The sequence below is a fragment of the Eurytemora carolleeae genome, unplaced genomic scaffold (genome assembly GCF_000591075.1).
Source record: "Eurytemora carolleeae unplaced genomic scaffold, Eaff_2.0 scaffold257, whole genome shotgun sequence".
Taxonomy (NCBI): domain Eukaryota; kingdom Metazoa; phylum Arthropoda; class Copepoda; order Calanoida; family Temoridae; genus Eurytemora; species Eurytemora carolleeae.
In genome coordinates this window covers 127,055-136,750 of record NW_019396404.1, presented here as the reverse complement: position 1 = coordinate 136,750, position 9,696 = coordinate 127,055, and the positions used below count along the sequence as shown (strand labels likewise).

General features: G+C 32.1%; 1 protein-coding gene across 1 annotated transcript in view; it reads right to left on the bottom strand.

Annotated features, from left to right (window-relative positions):
* LOC111702601 (alpha-N-acetylgalactosaminidase) overlaps positions 1–9,696 on the bottom strand; it is a 27,896-nt gene that overhangs the window by 6,756 nt on the left and 11,444 nt on the right. Inside the window, exons 2-6 of the mRNA XM_023474342.1 lie at positions 6,356–6,420; positions 3,414–3,479; positions 2,167–2,241; positions 1,688–1,802; positions 844–960 (exon numbers count right to left, since the gene is read on the bottom strand). Of these exons, the coding sequence (XP_023330110.1) occupies positions 844–960; positions 1,688–1,802; positions 2,167–2,241; positions 3,414–3,479; positions 6,356–6,420 (438 nt within the window). The remainder of the gene's footprint in view (positions 1–843; positions 961–1,687; positions 1,803–2,166; positions 2,242–3,413; positions 3,480–6,355; positions 6,421–9,696) is intronic.

Genomic DNA, 9,696 nt, shown 5'->3' with positions numbered 1-9,696 from the left:
GGATATACAATATCCATATCATTAGTTAGTTCACTACTTGGTTGAGCCAATATCCAAACTCTGGATATACAATATCCATATCATTAGTTAGTTCACTACTTGGTTCAGCCAATATCCAAACTCTGGATATACAATATCCATATCATTAGTTAGTTCACTACCTGGTTCAGCCAATATCCAAACTCTGGATATACAATATCCATATCATTAGTTAGTTCACTACTTGGTTCAGCCAATATCCAAACTCTGGATATCCAGCATCCATATCATTAGTTAGCTCACTACCTGGTTCAGCCAATATCGAAACTCTGGATATACAATATACATATCATTAGTTAGTTCACTACTTGGTTCAGCCAATATCCAAACTCTGGATATACAATATCCATATCATTAGTTAGTTCACTACCTGGTTCAGTCAATATCCAAACTCTGGATATCCAGCATCCATATCATTAGTTATTTCACTACCCGGTTCAGCCAATATCCAAACTCTGGATATCCAGCATCCATATCATGAGTTAGTTCACTACCTGGTTCAGCCAATATCCAAACTTTGGATATACAATATCCATATCATTAGTTAGTTCACTACCTGGTTTAGCCAATATTCTAACTCTAGATATACAATATCTATATTATTAGTTAGTTCACTACCTGGTTCAGCCAATATCCAAACTCTGGATATACAATATCCATATCATTAGTTATTTTACTACCTGGTTCAGCCAATATTTAAACTTTGGATAAATAGCATCCATATCAATAGTTAGTTCACTACTTGTTTCAGCCAATATCCAAACTCTGGATATCCAACATCCATGATAATAGTTATTTCACTACCTGGTTTAGCCAATATCCAAACTCTGGATATCCAGCATCCATATCATTAGGATGACTGTAGCATCCATCCAGCTTGACATAATCAACTCCCCAGCTAGCGAACGTGTCAGCATCCTCCTGAAGAACAAAATGTTAAAGGGAACGTTCGTGAATCTAAAAAAGATCTATGGTACGAACCAAGAATAGATTAATTACAATACAGATAGAAAACGGGATTTCGTCTTTTCAAGATTTAGAGGTTTTTCGTTCACAATAACCCTGAGGCAGAAGCCCAAAAGAGCTACGCGCATGCTCTCTCTCTGTCTTGTCATTCAACGCGGTATACGCGTAACTATTTTGGACTTTTGCCTCAGGGTTATTGTGAACGAAAAACCCCTAAATCTTGAAAAGGCGACATCTAGTGTNCCACACTAAAGGAATTGTTACCGTAATCTTTGTATATTCTAAATTAAAGGGATTGTTACCGTAATCTTCGTATATTCCAAACTAAAGGAATTGTTACCGTAATCTTCGTATATTCCACACTAAAGGGATTGTTACCATAATCTTCGTATATTCCAAACTAAAGGAATTGTTACCGTAATCTTCGTATATTCCACACTAAAGGGATTGTTACCGTAATCTTCGTATATTCCAAACTAAAGGGATTGTTACCATAATCTTCGTATATTCCACACTAAAGGGATTGTTACCATAATCTTCGTATATTCCAAACTAAAGGGATTGTTACCGTAATCTTCGTATATTCCAAACTAAAGGGATTGTTACCGTAATCTTCGTATATTCCAAACTAAAGGGATTGTTACCGTAATCTTCGTATATTCCAAACTAAAGGGATTGTTACCGTAATCTTCGTATATTCCAAACTAAAGGGATTGTTACCATAATCTTCGTATATTCCAAACTTGAGGCCTCTACTGTGAACGTAATCACTCAAAGCCTTTATTCCACTCGGAAATCTGAAACATTTTTAATGAACCTTATTTTTTAATATGTTTTTAAAATAAACTATTTATTTTATAACTTTAAACGTAACTTTAAATTTTAAACTTTAAATTTTCTCCAATAGCAATTTTGTTTTAAAAAAATATCTGAGTTTTATCAGATTGTTAAATCAAAACAACAATTTTAAAATTGTTTACAAACAAATTTTATCTAATTATTACTTTGAATTGTAAAATATTGTAGAGCTAATACATTCACAGTAGTTTTTTGTTAGTTAAAAACTTACATGTTTTACATTTTTGAATGGAAATGTCATCGAATGTTATATTTTTTTTTTTTTAATACTTTAAAATGTTAATAAATTTCTAAAATATTAACCTGTTTTGATCAGCCTGAAGAAGACCTCGTCGATCTCGTTCATGAGAGAGCCAGCAATCATCAACATTTATATACCTAGTTATAACATTATATTTATAGTATACATCTCTAACTGGGCCCTGATCTTTCGTGAATCTCGAGATCAAACATTGATATCTATCTCATGCATCTATCGGTCTATCTCATCTAATTTCTCTTCGATATCACGTGATGGTAATACCTTGCAAGGTTATCTAAAATGAAAGGATCAAGAATTTATCGTAAAATCTAAAAGTGACCACATTAGATATCGAGATCAAGTTTTCATGATTAACGATACCACACACATAACTTCCGATCTCTGATACTTTTTAATTAATCTAGTGGGCCAGTTATNGGTGATATCTGGATGATATGTGGGTGATATCTTGATGATATGTGGGTGATATCTTGATGATATGTGGGTGATAGAGATGGTGCATGCGCCTGGCACACGGTTTGTCTTTTGTAATACTAAGTCTCCATTAGTTTTTAAAGCTTTTTATAATTTAAAAAAAGGATAGTTTTTAAATAAATTAAATAAAGGAATATAAAAGCCAGCCTAAAAACGTAATGATCATAGATTTTTTTAAAAAGATTAAATATCTGAAGTACTTTAATATTTTGATTATTGTAGTTTGAAAATAGAAATTCCACGAAAGCAACTCTTTCCTCAACCTCTAATTTTCTGATCCTTATGCCTATGATATAATTCAAACTATTAATTGTGCTAAATCGAGCAGTATATACTATAATCTCTTTTGCAGTCAATAGTTTCAATATCAAAGGTTTACAAAATCACAAGAATAAAAAAATTTAGAAGTGTTCAGTTCCTTCACAAGACAATCTGTAATTTTAGATTAATTTTAAAATGTTTTGTTCTCAAAAATAAATAGATAATCCTAACCTGTATCCTGCATCATAGAACCCATCTTGAATAATAATATCCTAACCTGTATCCTGCATCATAGAATCCATCTTGAATAATAATATCCTAACCTGTATTCTGCATCATAGAATCCATCTTGAATAATAATATCCTAACCTGTATCCTGCATCATAGAACCCATCTTGAATAATAATATCCTAACCTGTATCCTGCATCATAGAATCCATCTTGAATAATAATATCCTAACCTGTATCCTGCATCATAGAATCCACCTTGAATAATAATATCCTAACCTGTATCCTGCATCATAGAACCCATCCTGAATAATAATATCCTAACCTGTATCCTGCATCATAGAATCCATCTTGAATAATAATATCAGACATCTGCATGAATAATCGCTCACTGAACAAAAACAAATGTTAACATCTAAATATATAAAGTTGTAATCTCTGTTTGTCTGTCTGTTTCTTTGTCCGATCATAACTCAGGAACCTCTGAACCGATTTGCCTAAAATTTTGATTGGGGAACTCGGGAAACCCACGGAAATGTTCTTAGCTTGGTTTTGAGATTCTAAGTTGAGTGGGTTCATATTTTAACAGGAAAAATAGCCAAAATCGTAATTTACGACAAAGAGCGAGTACAAGGTGGGACTAACTTTGACTACCCTGGACAACGCTGGTTTCCCAAGCTAGTCTTTTATATATTACTAGGCTTACAGGGTACTTCGCCCTTCTTTCGATGACAATACTAGCTTTATTTGTTAACAAGCAAACATTTTAATTTCGACTTTTTCCACCGTACATAAACCTTCCCTGGGGTCATGTGAGTTATCACAAAAAATTTGATTTGATCGGTTCCAGCAGACAAACAGATAAAGATGTACGCTATGCAGGGTTACACTAAAAGGATGAAACCTCACAAGACAACTGTAAGGAATTCATTCCATTTTTTACTCTTAAATTTCTGGGGCCGCTGCGCTGCCTTTCAGATGTGTAAAATAGTTCTTTTCTTTTTCAGTTAAATAATATAAAAAATTGATCTTGAAATTAACCATTTTCTAAATGTTCAGGTCGTCATTATAAGTTTCACCTTTATGTGGGACTGAGTAGCCCTGTTTGTAAACATTCAATTCACAAAAATATAAAAGTTCCTTGATTTTCACAGACAATTTAGATTTTTACATTCTTTAGAAATTGCTTCCTTAACTTTGACTTAAAATACCAAAAAAGGGTTTTTTTTACAAAAAATCATAAAGTTTGGAGTTCCAAAATTTGTTTTCTAACATATTTTTTTTTTGCATTCTACATTATACATTTTATAATCCTATTATAACCTGATTGAAACAACTACAAAACTATGAATTTACTACTGGGTTCCCACAAAGAATGCTACTCTAGAGACGACTGTACGGAATATACTTGGTCATAATTCTTACATTCTTGTATCCCTGTCACTGTTAACTTGTTTTCTTGTTTGTTAAATAATTAAGTTACATCCCCTTACAAACTACAGGGTGAGACAAAAAAAAAACATTTGATTTTGGGAAGAAAAAAAAGGTTTGCAGATTTTTTTCGGGCCATTGGAGTACCAAAAAAAGGTTACAAATTTTTTAAAAATATTGAAAAAACACCATTCAGGAGAGTTGCACAAAAAAGTTACAGTTTTGCACCAGGCGCCGCAAATCACACTTTTTCTTGACTCACCCTGTATAAGCAATGCATAAATCAAAAATCAGCCAAGGACCTTTGTATAACTGCAAACTAGTATGAAAAATGAAAACAACCCTTGTCTGTGTAAAGTTCTTTTCAGGAAATATTTAAATATAGAAGATTTATGCTAATTCAGGCAAAACTTTTAGGAAGAAAAACAAAACTAAAGAAAGAAAAATCTTGCATCCTAAAAGAGAAAAAAAATCCTTTCTTCGTCTTAAAACAATACATTTGATGACAGACAACAAATCTAAATAGATTAGGAGCAACCCTAACGTTATATTCGATATAATATCGAATTACTGTAAAAGCTTTTCGAAATTAGAAAATTTTTGTTAGAATTAGATAACAGAATGTTAGGGATATCTCACAAATGTTTAGATGGACATAATTTAGTGTTGCAAAGCTAATTATTTCAAATTTTGTTATAACTACGAATGACGACCTGAAACTCTTTGAATATGATTTTGTAAAAAAAAAACAATTTTTACAGCTGTGGAGAACAAATTGAATTTAAGTACAAAGAATAAAGAGATTCCGCTTACTTATAGTCTCTGAATTCTAATTCGTTGTGGGTTCATAAATATGTTCTCATATTCTTACGAAATTTTCGTAGTTTAAAAAGGTTTTCGGTCAATTTATATTTCTTATAATAGAGCGGAAAAGGGTTTAAATATTCAAAAAAGTAAAACTTCAAAAAGTTTTAGTTTATTGACTGTTAAAGTCGAGTTGTGCTTTGTATAATGTTGTTAATTTTTGTTTAAATATTGCAACACTAGATAATAATTGACGGTATTATGTTAAGGAGCAGTTCAGGTTTAAATTGGAGCAATTACCTTCCAGCGACAAGGAAGTTAATAAAGATATCTTTACAAATTAAAGGGATCGTTTCCTTTAAAAAAATATTTCATTTCTTGTTTAAATTTTCCTTTTAAAATCAATGTTTACCAGCAATCAAAGAGAATAGAATATATATTAGAGCAGAATTTACAATCCCTCGGTTTGAATGTTTTCAGTCCCTTTCAGCTTAAAAGGGAGTTCAAAGTGTACAAATCATGTAAATGTTCACAAATTATGTGCAGTAGAGTACATTAATACAGAATGTTCCCTAGACTATCTATTTCGATTTCGAATTTTTTAAAGCTGTTAAATAAACTTTATAAAATGAATTAGGTGAATAAAAAATATCTTTTGATTTAAAGTTATAACGGAAAATCATCGTTTGTAAAGTGAAAGGCATCGAGTCTACCTGAAATGATCATTTAAGATTTTCTATAAAATGATGTTCCAGGGCTCAAAAGGTTATATAGCGCAAATATGTGAAGTACACCTGCAGTATGGAAACAGTACAACAAAATGGCCGTTTTACACTTTTTTCTAATAAATTCCTCTCTAATATATATTTTATTCTCTTTGCCAGCAATTGATTAAAAAAAAACACTAATAAAATTTTCGCTCAGCAAAAACCAAAACATTCCTAGCATGGTATTTTGACGAGAGGAAAGAAAAAATAATAAAACTGTATTTTCTAAATCCATCTCTATTCGATTTATATTTTGTGTATTTACCTTGCTAATCCATTCTCTAACCCGTTTACACAACTCAATGCAGTACACAATAACAATAACAAAATCTAAACAAAATAAAATAATTAAGTAAAATGTAAAAACAAATTTAAGAAAGATGTAAAATAATGTTTTATCCATTGGAGATAAAAGAAAGCAAAAGCTTAGAAATGTTTTTTATGCTTATTTTACAGCCGTTTACAGGTGATTCACGGTCAGCCGTAGTAAACTTGAATTTCCTAGCCGGGTCAACCTTTCCGGTCCTAGTTTGTACTGAAACGCACGGACATTGGGTAAATAAAGCAGACACTCAATTGGGCTAGCCAGTGCAACAAGGTTGACGTGGTCAGACTTTAGGTTTAATTAACTTTTACTAAAGGATCAGAGGTGCGTGGATTGACAAATGAAGAATATTAGATTGAAGACGGATTGGTTTCACTTAAAAGGAGTGTTCGTTAAAAATCATAAAGATTTAGGATAAAAATTAAAGGGGTTTACGATAAAAATTAAAGGGGTTTACGATGAAAAATCTTATTTCTCTCCGATGTTTCTGAAAAGAAAAACTTAAACAAAAATGGTTCCGATCTGTTGGGAATTTGTTTATTTGTTGGGACACAGTGTATAATGTCTATTTTCTGTATACATAAGAATAATAGGAGGGTGTCTTGGTACCACCTCTGCCTTATTATTCAAATTATATCCCGCCTCCAGACTATAGTATTATATACCCGCCTCTAGTATTATATACCCGCCTGTAGTATATATTATTGAGGAAGCTTAAACCTACATATCTTTATTATAGGTCACACCAACATAGCAGCAACTACACCAGGCTCAAACTGCATTCGACGGGAAACTTTTGACATGAAAACACGAAACAGAGTTTTATTCCCCCCCCCCCAACTATTTATCTGAGAAATCAGACCTCTAGGAAAGTTGAAAATACATTTTATTTTTTTATTTCTTCAATTTTTTGATATTTTTTCCCACAAAGATTTCAAAATTTGTTGAGTAAATAGAACAATATCTTGACATTTCCACAGCGCTCGGCCCCCTACCCTGTCCTAGTGAGGGAGTCAAGGAAGAAGAAGGAAGGATCCTGATTGAGCCTAAAATAATTCCCTATAAACGAAACCAGGTTTTCGATTGTTTTTAATTGTTTAAAGTTTCCTGCCCTGCATCCTGCAGTGTGCAGAGTATATGCAAGCAATATTAAATCTGATTTACATATCTCTCTCTACGCGGTACACCTAGTACACCAGTAAACAGTAAACCAATGATACATAGTAAACTTTATTGCCATATAAGGAAACGTTAACACAAAAAATAAATTTAATGGCTTCATCACATCGTCTGTCATAATAATCTCAAAATGATCAAATCATTCTCAAACCTATTAAATGGGGGGTGTTAATGAAATATGAAAAGAAGAATGGAAAAAAACATAATTGAATTAGGAATCAATTTTAAATCTTTTGCTTTATACATTCCATGGCTAAGCAGGCTGCAGAGTATTCCAAATTCTTAAACTTTTTCCAATTCACTCCGTTTTTCCTTAGTTTAATGCCAGCTTCCCCCCGTACACCCCTACCCTAACCCTTATTTCCTAAAACTTTCATTGCATATTTTGCTTTATTTTGATTAAAAATCAGAATTTTAAAATCATATTTCTGGTTCAATAGTTAGATCTGAGAAATCTAAATTTTCTGAATTTCTAAACTTCAAGAGATTGTTCACGCTTTTTCAAGTGACCCCTCCATTTAGAGAGTGGTTTTAACCAAATAGATTCCATGGTACAATAAATGGCAACGTAGAATTTGTACACTCTCAGTATAGCTGTATTCTGACGTCACAATTGTGTCAATTCAGTTTTGGTGTCCGACAAAATTATTAGTAATAGTGATAATTTTAGAATAAAGTGCTTATTTTACAGTAAAATAAGTGCAATTTTATGTGATCTTTATTTTCTGTTTTTTATTTAATCTTTTATTTAATTTTAGAAAAAATGTCAAGAAATATGAGAACAAATTTTTTTCCGTTGTGTATAATTGGTCCATTTTTCTGTTGCCACCTATTGTACTTGATAGTTTATGTGGTTTAGAACGATTCACAATTGTACCCTCCAAACCTATATCTGAAGATATCGTCGTTTTTTTTCTTAAAACGTGACAAATTCTTTAAATTTTCTTCATTGTTTCTAGAGAATTAATGCAAAAGTCACATTCACAGAGAAATCGCAATTTGAACAAATTATTTGACAGTCAGACAAATAATGATATCGAATTCATCCTTGATTAGACAACAGGTTTAGTGTACCGCTGTTGATCGGAGAAATGAAGGTTTTCTTGAAACTACAAGTACAGTCCTCTTCAAAAGTCTATTTATTTAAAAAATGTTTTTATTTCTGTAAATATTTTGTCTATTGTCCTTAACCTAATCTTGTTTATATTGGATTTGATTTGGTTTATTTTAGTTTTATTTGTATTAGATCCCTTGTCTTTATATTATGGATCAAAGCAGCTACTGTAAGCATGACAATATCTAGTTTATACATGAGAACAGGTAGTGTATGCATATTACTATCTAGTTTATGAATGACAGCAGCTACTGTAAGCATGACAATATCTAGTTTATAGATGAGAACAGGTATTGTATGCAAAACACTATTTAGTTTATGAATGACAGCAGCTACTGTGTGCATGAAACTATCTCGTAAATCCATGACAGCCGATATTGTATGCATAACAACAGCTACTTTGCGCATTACAACTGCTACTGTGTGCAATGTGCATGACACTATCTAGTATATGCATGACAGCAGATATTGTATGCACGACAACACCTATTGTATGCATGACACTATCTAGTATATGCATGACAGCAGATATTGTGTACATGACAACAGCTACTGAGTGCATGACATTATCTAGTATATACATGACAGCAGATACTGTGTACATGACAACAGCTACTGTGTGCATGACAATATCTAGTATATGCATGACATCAGCTGCAACAGATGATATAAGACTGAAATAAGGAAATATACTTCCCAATGTGAACTAATATATGCGCAATGCAAATGGCACAAAAATCTTTCTGGATTTTGCTATCAACTTCTTCAAAACATCGATCTTTAAATCTTCATATCCAGGGCTACAAAAAGAAAACTAGATTGACAACGTAAAACCAAAGACCCAGTCTCGATTGTTGATGTACAATTTTCATAGCATCGTAAATCCCTGTGTTCTGTTGAATAGATACTGGATGATGAATATGATGTAATTATATGAATAGAATAGACCAATCAATCAATATCACGTGAACATAATAAATTATGGTAG